This window comes from Saccopteryx bilineata, chromosome 4 (genome assembly GCF_036850765.1).
Source record: "Saccopteryx bilineata isolate mSacBil1 chromosome 4, mSacBil1_pri_phased_curated, whole genome shotgun sequence".
NCBI classification, from domain to species: Eukaryota; Metazoa; Chordata; class Mammalia; order Chiroptera; family Emballonuridae; genus Saccopteryx; species Saccopteryx bilineata.
The window spans coordinates 45,174,103-45,188,725 of NC_089493.1; the positions used below are offsets into that span (position 1 = coordinate 45,174,103).

Here is a 14,623-nt window from a genome sequence, read left to right on the forward strand (position 1 = left end):
CCAGGGGGCGACGCTCTGCCCCTCCGGGCATCGCTCTGCCACGACCAGAGCCACTCCAGCGCCTGGAGCAGAGGCCAAGGAGCCATCCCCAGCGCCCGGGCCATCCCTGCTCCAATGGAACCTCGGCTGCGGGAGGGGAAGAGAGAGACAGAGAGGAAGGAGGGTGGGGGTGGAGAAGCAAATGGGCGCCTCTCCTATGTGCCCTGGCCGGGAATCGAACCTGGGTCCCCCGCACGCCAGGCCGACGCTCTACCGCTGAGCCAACCGGCTAGGGCCAAAAAAAAAGTATTTTTTAACTTTAAAGAATATTCTTACATTCAGAGGTTAGAAATAAAGCATTATGAAATATGTAAAGTTCCATATTACCAAATGCTAAGACAAAAATATAGGTTATGATACACTATAACTTTTTTAAATGTGTTTTAATTTCTTAATAAATTTCTTATCCTTAAGTTCAGTATTAAAAGAGTCTTTATAAACAAATCTGATGCTTATAATATTGTATTAAAGGTACTCAAAGGCGGTTAGCAGAAGAACATATTTGGAGTGTATTAAATGTCTGGACAAAATAATCTTCATTTTGCCTTAGGCCCCAGAAAGAACAGCACATAGAATATCAGATGAGAATAGTAGGTGAAGCTATCAGACAACATATTATAACAAAATTACAACTCATTTCCTATTGCAGAACAATCACAACAATGTAGGTAGGAATAAGTATTAGGGAGGAAAAATACGACATTTTAAAGAAAGGTTTGAGGTATGTTGAAAGAAGAACTAAAAAAACTTCAGGGAATTTTTCTGGGTTTGTACAGTGAGGTGTAATGTAATGTTACTTATATCTAATGTGGATTAGCGTCTGTTCTTGATTTGTTTTTTGTTTTTTTCAGAGACAGAGAGAGAGTCAGAGGGATAGACAGGGACAGACAGACAGGAACGGAGAGATGAGAAGCATCAATCAGTAGTTTTTTGTTGCGCATTGCAACACCTTAGTTGTTCATTGATTGCTTTCTCATACGTGCCTTGACCGTGGGCCTTCAGCAGACTGAGTAACCCCTTGCTCAAGCCAGCGACCTTGGGCTCAAGCTGGTGAGCTTGTGTTCAAACCAGATAAGCTCTTGCTCAAGCTGGCGACCTCGAGGTCTCGAACCTGGGTCTTCCGCATCCCAGTCCAACGCTCTATCCACTGTGCCACTGCCTGATCAGGCTATTGTTGATTTTTAATAGGTCTACCTCAAAAGGTTTGGGTTACAGAATGGGGTACTATGCCTGACCTGTGGTGGCGCAGTGGATAAAGCGTCGACCTGGAAATGCTGAGGTCGCCAGTTCGAAACCCTGGGCTTGCCTGGTCAAGGCACATATGGGAGTTGATGCTTCCAGCTCCTCCCCCCCTTCTCTCTCTTTCTGTCTCTCCCTCTCCTCTCTAAAAAATGAATAAATAAATAAAAAATAAAAAATTTAAAAAAAAAAATAAACAAACAGAAAATGGCAAGTGTTTAAAAAAAAAGAATGGGGTACTATCACAAACTAATTCTCATAATATATTTACTGTGACTGTCCAATTTTTCAACCTTTATTCTTAGAAACTGGTACCCAGCAGTATTTACAATAATCCATATATCAGTGCAATTTCATTTATTTAACAAAGCCTCATTAAATGTATTAAAAAGTCCTCACCTGACTGGAAAACGTTAGGCTCTTCTTCCTGTGACATGTTATTTTGTGACGGTATATTTTTTTCAGGGCTACTCATCAAAACATCCTGGGTTGTAACTGAAGAAGTTAGTTCCATGCCTTCCACAACATCTGAAGTTTCTTCCTTTCTGTTAGTATTAATATCATATGCCATTTCGCCAGCAGATAGAAGCAAATTCATTATTTCACTGGGTAAACAATCCATCTCAAAGTTTATTTTACTCATATCCTGGAAGTAAGAATGATTATTATATTTAATTACCAAGCACTGAAACAATTAGAAAAAGTCTTGTTGCTATTAATGATAAAACAAAAAGAGGCCCTGGTCGGTTAGCTCAGTGGTAGAGTGTCGGCCTGGCGTGCAGGAGTCCCGGGTTTGATTCCCGGCCAGGACACACAGGAGAAGCGCCCATCTGCTTCTCCACCCCTCCCCCTCTCCTTCCTCTCTGTCTCTCTCTTCCCCTCCCGCAGCCAAGGCTCCATTGGAGCAAAGTTGGCCCGGGCGCTGAGGATGGCTCTATGGCCTCTGCCTCAGGCGCTAGAATGGCTCTGGTTGCAGAAGAGCAATGCCCCAGATGGGCAGAGCATCGTCCCCTCATGGGCATGCCGGGTGGATCCTGGTTGGGTGCATGCGGGAGTCTGTCTGACTGCCTCCCCGTTTCCATCTTCGGAAAAATACAAAAACCAAGAACAACAACAAAAAAACCCCCAGAAAGATGACATTCTGAACACAGTCTAAAGAATACTCTAAATCCTACTAGCTTGCTTCTTAAACAATTAGTTCGGATAATATGACAAAATAGTGTGACTGAAGGAAAGTTTCTCAGGAAGTGTTTGTACTCACTTCAGAGACTGGCAAACACATTCTGTGACTGCCAGACAGGTCCTTTTTTAAGGCTTTTTGAGCCATAGACTCTACCACAACTACTCAACTCTATTCTGCAAAAGCACCCAGATATAATACATAAATAAATAAATAAATGTGGCTGTGTCTTAATACAATAATTTACAAAAATAACTCTTGAGGTGATTACAAAATAGCACTATGGTCTCAAACAAGCTTAAGGCCTTTAAAATAAGAACTATCATCTTATATTACTGATTGTAGATTTTCAATGGAAATTCTGAAAGTTGTTTACACAGTAACAATTGTATTTTTCATTCCATAAAATGCACTTTTTCACCCCAAAAGTGGAGGAGAAAATGCTCATGCGTCTTATGGAGCAAATGTTTATTTCTTTTAGCTGTTGCGGGTTCCAGGAAAACTACACGAGTATTTGAACATTAAAGTCTCTTCTCATTGTTAGTAACAGTGCTAATGGTTAATACTGCTGTTGAGTTTACATTGTTGAAATATCACTGTAGTATATTTCATTAAATATCCTAACACACCATTTGGTTCAGAATTTTTTTCATCTTATTTTCCTCCTTAAAACCCTAGGTGCGTCTTATGGTCAGGTGCGTCTTATGGAGTGAAAAATATGATGTATAATAATATAAATAGACAACAGACTAGGCTATCTAGTATACTAGAACAGGACTTACATGATTTACTTCTATTAAATCTTGTAATCTAGGACACTGAGCATCTTCTACTATGCTGCTCCTGGAAAAAAAGAAAGCATTGTACTTAGATAATCCAATATTTTGCTCTTTTGTGTTTGAGACTATCCTTTATGGTCAAAGATGGAGACTGGTCCAAGATCAGGTCTGACCCAAATATATATATTAATTTGGGATTATAGATACTACAGGATGGTCTTACCAAGCAAATGTATTCTTTCCCAGAAAGCTTACAAGCCTGTTTCAGTGCTGGTTAGCTCACCAGCAATTCTTTGAACCTCAGCCAAATCCAGAGCTATGTGCTAGAGAAAGTGCATTTCTGGGGAAAAGGGGGTGTGTGTGAAGCAACAAATCAATTCACTGGGAAACAAAATTTTGTTACATCCACAAAAACACTTGTTCTTACCTAATTCGAGTCTGCTGATCTCAAATCTTGACACTAGTTTTTCTCTGTAAGCTAAGGTTTTTTTTGCAATTCAAGATTTTAGGTTTTCATCTTATTGTAAAATTTTCAACATTTAGTTTAACATAATGAAGTAGAATGTCTTCTTGGGAATCATCTTTGTGAAAATATAATAATTTATATAATGCAGTAAATACACTAATACACAAAAATATGCGATTGCATCAGAATTTGTCTACAATTTCTAAATAGAACATAATAAAACACTTATTTTAATCATAAAATTTGCACAAAACTTATTTAAATTCTATTCAGGCAAAAATTTGCGTTTGTACCTCTTGCGTTTGTGTACTTGTTGAACACAATCTCGTTTGATGCTCCAGCAGTAGTCTGCCATCATATTTCTGTCCCATCGCCCCTGATAACGCTCTTCCATTGTCTTCAGATCTTGATGAAAGCATTCTCCCTGCTCGTCACTAACAGCTCCAAGATATTCAGGAAACTTATCAAGGTGACTGTTCAGGAAGTGAATCTTAACGCTCATGTTACATCCAATGTTGCGGAAAGATAACAGCATCCTTTGAACCAGAAGTTCATAGTTTTCTGCTTTTTTGTTGCCAAGGAAGTTCTTTGTAACTGCCACAAAAGACTGCCATGCTGCTTTCTCCTCCTTATTCATCTTCTTGGCAAATTCTTTGTCACGTATGAGGGTTCGAATTTGAGGCCCATCGAATACACCTGCTTTTATCTTCTCAAAAGACAAGGCAGGAAAAGTGGAAATAATATGTTGAAAGCATTCACTTTCTCTATTCAAAGCCAGAACAAACTGCTTCATTAAGCCAAGTTTGATGTGAAGTGGGGAAAAAATGATCCTGTCTCGATTAACTACAGGTTCATTCACAATATTTTGCATCCCTACTTCCAGAGCTTCACGTTTCGGCCACTCTTTCTGTGTCCAGTGTTTCTCCAGAGCTCGGCTGTCCCACAAACACAGAAAGCAAGGATACTTCGTGAAACCTCTCTGTTGTCCTAGCAGGAAATTTACCATTTTAAGGTCCACACAAATGATCCAGTTATGCTCCTCATACTTCAGTAAGTTGAGGACAATTTTTATGTCATTATAATCTTCTCGCAGATGAGTTGAATAACCAATTGGGACCGCTGCATAAACATTACTGTTGTGTAGGAGAACACATTTCAGACTCTGTTTAGAGCTGTCAAGAAACAGCCGCCATTCTGTTGGACTGTAAGTGGTAACACCTAGCTGGCTGAGAAGACTACTGATGTCATGACAGTAAACAAAGTGTTTGTCTTCGGAAAAGAAGTCCACAAAAATTTGTTCACGCTTCCTGAAACGGGATACTTTAGCTGACCGGTGAAGTACATTCTTTTCTTGAAGCCTGGAGGCTAATAACTCAGCTGCTTTCTTTGATAGGCCCAAATCTCTTACTAAGTCATTCAATTCGGGTTGGCTAAACTGCTGAGGGGTTAATGACTGCTTGGCATCAGAAGAAGACCCTTCAGATTCTACAACCATTTCCTCATGCATCTTATCAAAATACACTTGATCACCATGTTCACTTTCTTCGTCCTTAGAAGAAATAAAACCATTGAAAACCGGAACTGGGAGTGTCTCAGAGTGTGGGATAGGTCGTACTGCTGAAGGAATATTAGGATATGTGATCATATGCCGTTTTTTCTTGCCGATGCCCTATGTATGGATCAGACAGAAATAACAGTCACTATTGTGGTCCTTAGGTTCGCGCCAAACCATGGGAATACCAAAAGGCATTCCTTTGCGTTTTCCTTTTGTCCAGTCACGAAGCATTTCCTCACAACTATGACACACAATATGAGGAGCCCAATTCTTGTCTTGATCGCGAAGGGGAACTTGAAAATAGGCAATATATGCACGTGTCACAAATGATGAAATATTGCGCCTTTGATGTTGCAGTGTGTAACAGCCACATATATAACAGAAGGTGTCAGGACTATTCTTACATTTACGCCTACTTGAAGAAGCCATGATTCAATCTGAAAACAAAATAAGAGGGTGTTTTTTATCAGATGAGAATGTTTTACATTTAAAAACAACTACAATTATGAAAAAGTGATGTTTGTAAAACATTAATTGCCTTGTGGTTATGTTCAATCCAAGAGTCGTTGCCCTTTAACTCCAATTTAAAAACCAATGCATGGCCTGACAAGGTGGTGGCGCAGTGAATGGAGCGTTGGATTGGGATGCGGAGGACCCAGGTTCGAGATCCCGAGGTCGCCAGCTTGAGAGCAGGCTCATCTGGTTTGAGCAAGAGCTCACTGGCTTGGGCCTAGGGTCGCTGGCTCAAGCAAGGGGTTGCGCGGTCTGCTGAAGGCCTGCAGTCTGGGCATATATGGGAGAGCAGTCAATGAACAACTAAGGTGTTGCAATGAGAAACTGATAATTGATGCTTCTCATCTCTTCATTCCAGTCTGTTTGTCCCTGTCTATCCCTCTCTCTGACTCTCTCTCTGTCTCTGTAAAAAAACAACAACAAAAAAACCAATGCATGTTATTAACTTTAACAAAAAGATATTAAAATTGCATAAAAAAGCCTGACCAGGTGGTGGCGCAGTGGATAGAGCGTCGGACTGGGATGCGGAAGGACCTAGGTTCGAGACCCCGAGGTCGCCAGCTTGAGCGCGGGCTCATCTGGCTTGAGCAAAGAGCTCACCAGCTTAGACCCAAGGTCGCTGGCTCAGGCAGGGGGTTCCTCGGTCTGCTGAAGGCCCGCGGTCAAGGCACATGTGAGAAAGCAATCAATGAACAACTAAGAAGTCGCAAGGCGCAACGAGAAACTGATGATTGATGCTTCTCATCTCTCTCCGTTCCTGTCTGTCTGTCCTTGTCTATCTCTGCCTCTGTAAAAAAAAATAAAATAAAAAAAAATTGCATAAAAAGTATAGCATGCACCAAAAAACGGATTCAGATTTGGAATCAGCGATGCAGAAATATACAGAAACAGTTCTAAAACCTCATGCAACAGAAAATGAAAAAAACACACACAAAACTGTTCCTCAGTAAGAAGAGGCCAAAGTAACCCTGAACTTTCAAAAACAAAACAAAAAAAAGTGTGTAATCAAGAAAGGCCTCCCTCCCCGTTCTTGGAATAATCTAAAGCTTTTCCTTCCAAAATTTTCACCATCATCTGAAGAATTATTTTATGAGCAGCAAGAATAGTAATTTAAAAGAGAGCACAAAATTTCTTTTAACATACACTAAAAAAGTAACACATTTCTGTAACTTCTGTGGCCTTTAGAGTAAAAAATGGTAATTCAATCACAGAAAGGTTTAAGAAAGCTGAACTCCATAAATTACTCGTTGACTACTGGACAAGAAATATTTCAAAAGGCCACCAAATTGTGTTGGGCGTAATAAACAGCTGTGACAACTTAGTTAAGAAACTTGGACATCCTTCCTTTTAAATGAGTCTTTTGAGAAAGGCAAGCATTACCAGAGACGTTTCATCTGCCAATCAGTTATAATTCCTATTACTTCACAGATAGAGTAACATTTCATAATCTATAAAGTACTACAGACATGTAAGATGTTTATTAAGAGAAATCAGCATTTTTACTTGAATATGTTTAGTTGGGGTGGATGATGGTAATATATATTGTATTGAAGATATAAATTTTGAATTAAAATGTCTGATAGTTTTTAGTATTGGCTCTTTTATCTATTCTATATTCGGGTGTTGGTCAGGTGGGTTTGTGAATATGATATCTATGTTTGCTCGCTGTAGGTTTGTGTTGGGTGTGGGGGACTGTTGGGCAGATAAAATGTATTATGCTCACTTTGTTAAAGATTACGCTGCCCACGAGGAGGCCGTCGCCCAAGTGATATTAATGTGTGTCTCTGTGGGCAGATAGAATCCTTGTAGCCTGGGGCTTGGTTTTGGGATTGAGCCTTTCCCACCCGTTTTGATGTGGGGCAGTACAATCCAATCATGCCTCAGAGGTGACTTTGTATTAGAGACTTCCCTATTTTGTATATTGGATTAGAAGTTGTGAAGCTTCAATATAAAATGGGGGTAGACTACATGAGGGCTGGCGCTCTTGGTTCCTGAGATTATCATTAGAAGAGAGAGCAGAGGAGAGCAGAGAAAGGCCACGTGGAGGAGGCCAGGAGAAGCAGCCAAGATGGTGGAGTGCTGAGTGAGATGCCAGTTTGTGCAGAGTTTGTATCTGGGATAAGGAAGGAGATGGGGTACAGAGGTGAATAAGTCTAGTGAGCTAGAAACCTTTGATTCTAGGAAACTCAGATAAGTCAGTAGCTTTGTGAGCACTGAATGTGACTGGGTTTTGGAGCCCAGTGTGTGTTTTTACTTGCCCGCCGGGTGCAAGCTAGGATTAAAGACTATGGCCCACCAGTTTGTGGCTCCGTTGTTTCTTTACCGACTGTCCGAATCCAATGCGAACCTGAATGGGCCAGGCTGCTTTGATGGTGGCTCTGGCCGTGGCTCCTGGCTTTACAGGGACCGACTGTGGGCGGGCAGGGTAGTTGTAACCTAGGGTTTAGTTTTGGAACTGGGCTTTTACCCACACCCTGGACTAATTGTATGATCTGGGTGGTGCACTCTCATGAGGAATCCAATTATGCCTCGGATAAGTGGCTTTGTATCAGAGACTTCCTTGTTTGTATATTGGATTAGGGGTTTTTGGTTTTCTACACTATAAAGTGGGACAGACCAGGAGCTGGCTCACACAGTTCCTACTATCACAATTGCAGGGGTTTCCCTGATCCCTTGCCCTTCATGGGAAAAGCTGGTTTTCTGCTTTTCCCTTGTCTTCTTTTGTGGTTTGCCTGTCTTGGGGAGACACCAATAAATAGGATGGCCCACCATCCTCCGACTCCGCCATTTCTTTATCGTCTGCCCGAATCCAATGGGAACCTGAATGTGAATGGCCACGATGGCGGCTCCTGGCCTTTGTTGGGCAGATAAAATGTATTATGCTCACTTTGTTAAAGTTAACGCTGCCCACGTGGAGGCCGTTGCCCAGGTGATATTAATGTGTGTTGGGGGCAGGCAGGATCGTTGTAGCCTGGGGCTTGGTTTTGGGATTAAGCCTTTCCCACCCTTTTTGATGTGGGTGGTACAATCCCATCATGCCTCAGAGAAGTAACTTTGTAGTAGAGACTTCCCTGTTTTGCATATTGGATTAAAGGTTTTGAATCTACACTATAAAATGGGGGCAGAACAAGAGCTTGCTCTCTTGGTTCCTGGGATGATTAGCATGAGAGAGCAGAGGAAGCAGAGCAGAGAGCAGAGGGAGGCCATGTGGCCAGGAGAAGCAGCCAAGATGGCGGAATATTGAGTGAGAGGCCAGTTTGTGCAGTTTGATGCTGGGATAAGGAAGGAGATGGGGAACAGAGGTGAATAAGGCTGGTGAGCTAGAAACCTTTGATTCTAGGAAACTCGGATAAGTCAGTGGCTTTGAGAGCACTGAATGTGAGTGGGTTTTGGAGCCCAGTGTGTATGTTTTACTTGCCTGCCGGGTGCAAGCTAGGATTAAAGACTATGGCCCACCAGTTTTTGGCTCCATTGTTTCTTTACCGACTGTCCGAATACAATGCGAACCTGCATGGGCCAGGCTGCTTTGATAGTGGCCCTGGCCGTGGCTACTGGCTTTACAGCCTTACATCGGGCAACTCAAGAAATTGGGGATTTGAAAGTTTTTTTTTTTAAATTTAATTGTTTTTTAGTTTATTCATTTTTAGAGAGAAGAGAGAGAGGAGAGAGAGAGACAGGGGGGAGGAGCTGGAAGCATCAACTCCCATATGTGCCTTGACCAGGCAAGCCCAGGGTTTTGAACCGGCGACCTCAGCATTTCCAGGTCGACGCTTTATCCAATGCGCCACCACAGGTCAGGCTGATTTGAAAGTTTTTGAACATTTTAAATGTCTTTATTTTAAATGTCTTTAAAATGTAATTTTAAAAATAATTTTTTCATCAACCTCCTGTCAGCCATATTGTCTACGTTTATTCAGCTATTTCTTAGAACTTAGGTGCTAAGCACTGTGCTGGGTTTTGGAAAAATGAATAGCATTGCATGCAGTCAACATTTCAGGAGTTCAGTCTTGTGGAGTTTAAATTTTACATGGGGTAAGCACAGGATACCAAAGGGAATACTTCAAGAGTTCCTAAAGGAATTAAGGAAGGGAGTGTCATGGAAGGAATCCTGAGAAGTGGTGCCTCTGCAATCTGGACCAACGGTGGATAGGAGATGGTGGGATAGGCCTTAGGGAAAGAAGAGCAGTATTCTGCAAAAATCCAAGAGGGAGGATAAAAAGGATCTGTGGGTAGGGAGTGTTAGCAGGCCAGGTGGGTGAGAATATAGAAAGGGGATGGATAAAAAAGCTCGGCAGAGGCCCTGGCCGGTTGGCTCAGTGGTAGAGCGTCGGCCTGGCATGCAGGAGTCCTGGGTTCGATTCCTGGCCAGGGCACACAGGAGAAGCGCCCATCTGCTTCTCCACCCCTCCCCCTCTCCTTCCTCTCTGTCTCTCTCTTCCCCTCCCGCAGCGGAGGCTCCACTGGAGCAAAGATGGCCCGGGCGCTGGGGATGGCTCCTCGGCCTCTGCCCCAGGCGCTAGAGTGGCTCTGGTCCCAACAGAGCGATGCCCGGGAGGGGCAGAGCATCGCCCCCTGATGGGCAGAGCGTCGCCCCCTGGTGGGCGTGCCAGGTGGATCCCGGTTGGGCGCATGCGAGAGTCTGTCTGACTGTCCCTCCCCGTTTCCAGCTTCAGAAAAATACAGAAAAAAAAAAAGGCTCAGCAGAGAGCCTTTAGACCAGGGGTTGGGAACCTTTTTGGCTGAGAGAGCCATGAACGCCACATATTTTAAAATGTAATTCCATAAGAGCTATACAACGACCCGTGTACAATACGCATTATCCAATAAAAATTTGGTGTTGTCTAAGAGGACAGCTGTGATTGGCTCCAGCCTCCCACAACCATGACATGAATGGTAGGAAATGAATGGATTGTAATACATGAAAATGTTTTATATTTTTAACATTTTTTTTATTAAAGATTTTTCTGCGAGCCGGATGCAGCCATCAAAAGAGCTGCGACTGGCTCCTGAGCCACCCGTGGTTTAGACCAAGGTCTGAACGGCTCAGTCAGTCTCAGCTCACCCGAATGAACCTGTTAATTCAATTATATTGATGGACTAGAAATCTGAGACCAAAAGAGACTCATAAATCAAGAGCCTGTAACAGCAGTGCTAGGAAAATAGTGGGTGTGAAACAGATATATTCTTTTGACTTCCTTTGTATATGGGCATACAATATGTGGTTAAAAGAGTGAATGCTGAAAGTATGACTGGCCAGATAAAGCTGCAGCTCCTCTTTGGCTGGCTCTGGATAAGCTGAGCTCCCCAAACCTCAGAGGTAAAAGGAGACAGGAACAGTATCCATGTCACAGATTTGCAAACAAATCTCTTGGGCACAGCCTGGCATATCTCAAAAACAGAACAAATGTTAGCGCTTGCCATCGCTATGACAGATCCATAAGCCTTTATCAGAAATTGAAAAAAAAAAATCGGCTAAGTTTGGCATAAAACTTATTTGGTGTCAAAACCTGACCTGAAGCTACTTAATTCAAACGTACAGCTGCATAAATATTAATGCTGCATTAAGGGATGCTGACCCAACACTACCGGGGGTGTTATGACCACACTTTATCCTCCTCCTAAAATCGGAAGATAAAACCCAAAGACTTCTGAACTTCAAAACACACTGGGCCCCAGGATTTTGGTTAAGAGACAGATCTGTGTTTCTCCAGGATAGAGGAAAAGAACACGCCAATATTCGCAGCTCAACTTACGTTCTGAGACCTCCTAGTGTTGACCAGGAGGTTCAGAGACGCCTGCAGCAAGAACAGTGTTCTTCCTGCCCAGTGAACACTACCGAACAAAGAACTGAAAGATTTCTGAAGACTACCTTCGCCTATAATGGGGGTTCGCTTTCAAAACAGGCCTTTAAAAATCACCAGGTTTAAAAGTATTTTAGTCATAAGGGTTCAAAAACACTTTTCGGCCTGGGCAGTATGGTTTGATGCTTCAACATTAAGATCTTGATACAGTAAAAGTACTACTCTTAAGTTTCCAAGAGGAAAACGGCTCAGCTATTTATAAGCTAACCACGCATAATATGCGCTCCTAATGCTAAAATACAGTCTAGCAGAACTCAATAGTGTTTCTAGACGAATGGGTATTCGTCTAATATGCTTTATTTGCGAGCAAGACCTCTAGTAAGAATGACCGGAACACTGTCACACTGCGTCTCAGGACCGTGTCCTTAAACAAGGGGCTAAGATTCCTAGAAGAATCTCTTCAGGCCTAGCTGTTCCCTTTTATTAGAAATTAATGAATGGGGGGAAGTCGGGGCTGACGCCGCGCGGATGGCGGCCGTTTAGGGCCAAATGAACAAAGGGAGCCGGGAGCAACCGGAGCGAACCGGCCTCGGAGCGAGTCGCGCCCGCACGCACGCACGCACGCACGCCAGGCAAGGTGTGGGGGAAGGGCCGGGCCCGCTCCCCGCCCCGCCCCCCACCAGGCCTGACGTCATGCGCGGAGGAACGCGTCAGGCGCGACCTCACCCGCCGCCGCCGCCGCCTTCTGCAGGGGCCGGAGGTGGGGTCGAGACACGGCTCGCAGCCCCGAGAAAGACGGGAAAGGAACGTTTAGCTTCCGAAGAGCGACCCGAGGGTCCTCCGTTAGCGCGCCCGCCTCCCGCTCGGACACGTTCCCTCGTCCCTCGCCGCGACCCCTATTACGCCAAAGCAGCCTCACCCGCCAAGATCCGAGCACGCAGCAAGGTGTAGAAGCAGCGATGCGTCCGAGGAAACCAAAAGCTGAAGAACCAAGCGCAGCCTGACAACAGCAGCATCAACAGCGCGCGCCTCCTCCTGGCGCCAGAACAGGAAGCGCCAGCGCCGAGCGCACCATCCCTGCGGGCGCTCCTCCTTACCCTTGGGGCCGGCCCGTGCGCGCCCCCGGCAGGCCCTCGGTGGGACTGCGGCCATCCGGCCGGCGCTCGCTCCGGGCTGCTGTTTTCCGAGTTCTGAGCCCTTAGGGGAGACGCCTGTGGTTAGTGACGTTCCGGGCAGCCAGCCCAATGGAAATCGCCAAATTGTTTTCTGTAATGGCTCGAGGTCAGGTTCTAGATTCCCTACGCGGGGCCGTTTTTAAAGCCGAAGCCTTGAAGCTCGCTGTGTATGTGGCCCAACTAGGGGACTCGGACCTTCGGCCTGTCTTGGGGAGAGCTAAAGGAACAATACAGAAAAGGGAAGACATTTGCGAATAGCTTGACAAATTGATATTAACTAAATAACAGCTGTCTCTGCAGACATTTCCTGATCAATACTTTTCCCACGTTCATTTTAGAATAAACCTTTAAATACATGTTTTGTTAGCCCTGAACAATCGACACAAGGCCCCAGACATCAAAGAACCTGGTAGCTAGTAATGATGCCATAATTATATGGTTTGCAAAATACATACGAAAAATGTTTTATATAAAAAAGTAGCCTGACCTGTGGTGGCGCAGTGGATAAAGCGTCGACCTGGAAATGCTGAGGTCGCCGGTTCGAAACCCTGGACTTGCCTGGTCAAGGCACATATGGGAGTTGATGCTTCTAGCTCCTCCTCCCCTTCTCTCTCTGTCTCTCCTTTCTCTCTCCCTGTCTCTCCCTCTCCTCTCTGAAAAAATGAATAAAAAAAAAGTATGCAGTATTTTTACAGCATTTTCCTCCTTTGTGTAAGCTGATAGTGGGTCAGTGGATGGGCACTTTAATGTAGACTACTTAAATGAAGACTTACCTCTGGATCTGTGGCACAGCACACATAATGCTCATACAGGAAAATGAGCTACAGAGGAACTTCAACACAAGCCTGGGGAAGGCAGATTTTCGGATAAGGGCAGTGGTCTTTGAAAAATGGTATCACTAGTGTAAACCTAACCAGCCCTCATAGGAGACAGTGAAACAGTTTCTTATGGAGCAATAAGGATGCCTAAGGCTGTAACACAAGTCATTGTTATTTATCTTTAAAATCTTTTACTCATCCAAGGTTCTTTTTTTGCATTCTGATTTTAAAATGTTGCATCAAATTATTTCTTTTCGTTACTATTTTGGTCAAAATAAATTTTGTGTCACTCACATCACCCTAATCTTGATTGTGGGTATCAGAGTTACACCTTCCAGCCCTAGGTCATTCCTGTCCATTGTTGGCTTGTACAGGCAACATTTGCTTGGGACTAAATTACCATTAGCTAGCTCTTAAAACTGCACAAAGTCCGAAGCCCACACAATTCAATCCTTCCATTTCTTTCACAGATGTAAGACCTGTAATATGGTATGAAGACTTCACCTTCTCCAGCTACATTCACCTTTATCCTTCCTAGATATCCCTGCCCACCCTCACCCCAATAAATCTCTTGCACTTTTAATCACATCTTGACATCTGATTCTGGAAGACCCAGAATGACACACTAAAAACTGAAAAGTGTATAAATTAGAAAATGTGTTAAGTATATAATTTTTAAACTTCTTTTTCAGATTCTAAGTAGACAGCGAGGTAAGGACATACAATGTTCTTAAAACAAAATACAAAGACTTTGGATTTTATATATAAAGTTTTAATTAAGAGGAAATCAAAATTTATTAAGATCAATTTATTTGAACTCACATCCAAGAAACAATCATCTTCAGATTTGAAATAAAAATGGCAACAGTCTTTTTGGTAAGGGGTAGATCACACAAGGCTCACTGACAAAGGTATTAATATCTTTGTGAAGTCATTACTTAAACTCTGTATATTCAAGTGTATATCAAGTTGATACTTGCCTTACACAGAATTTATCTAATTCTAGCGAAGTTAGCATAATTTAAGTAACCTTCCTTGAGTTTTACACTCTCTCAAGT

The 14,623-nt window shown here is 43.3% G+C and overlaps 1 protein-coding gene across 9 annotated transcripts in view; it reads right to left on the minus strand.

Annotated features, from left to right (window-relative positions):
- LOC136335213 (suppressor of cytokine signaling 4-like) overlaps positions 1–13,462 on the minus strand; it is a 41,087-nt gene extending 27,625 nt beyond the window's left edge. For 7 of the 9 annotated variants that reach the window (XR_010731286.1, XM_066276339.1, XM_066276340.1 and 4 more), the window contains exons 1-4: positions 12,492–12,630; positions 3,997–5,695; positions 3,241–3,301; positions 1,678–1,924 (exon numbers count right to left, since the gene is read on the minus strand). Coding sequence is in view for 7 of the 9 variants with exons in the window: in XM_066276339.1 (XP_066132436.1) it covers positions 1,678–1,924; positions 3,241–3,301; positions 3,997–5,348 (1,660 nt within the window). In the remaining 2 variants the exon portion in view is untranslated. Of the gene's footprint in view, positions 1–1,677; positions 1,925–3,240; positions 3,302–3,996; positions 5,696–12,491 lie in introns of those variants that run through there. The other 2 variants (XM_066276344.1, XM_066276343.1) reach the window with 2 other exon arrangements.
- Positions 13,463–14,623: the final 1,161 nt, after the last annotated feature.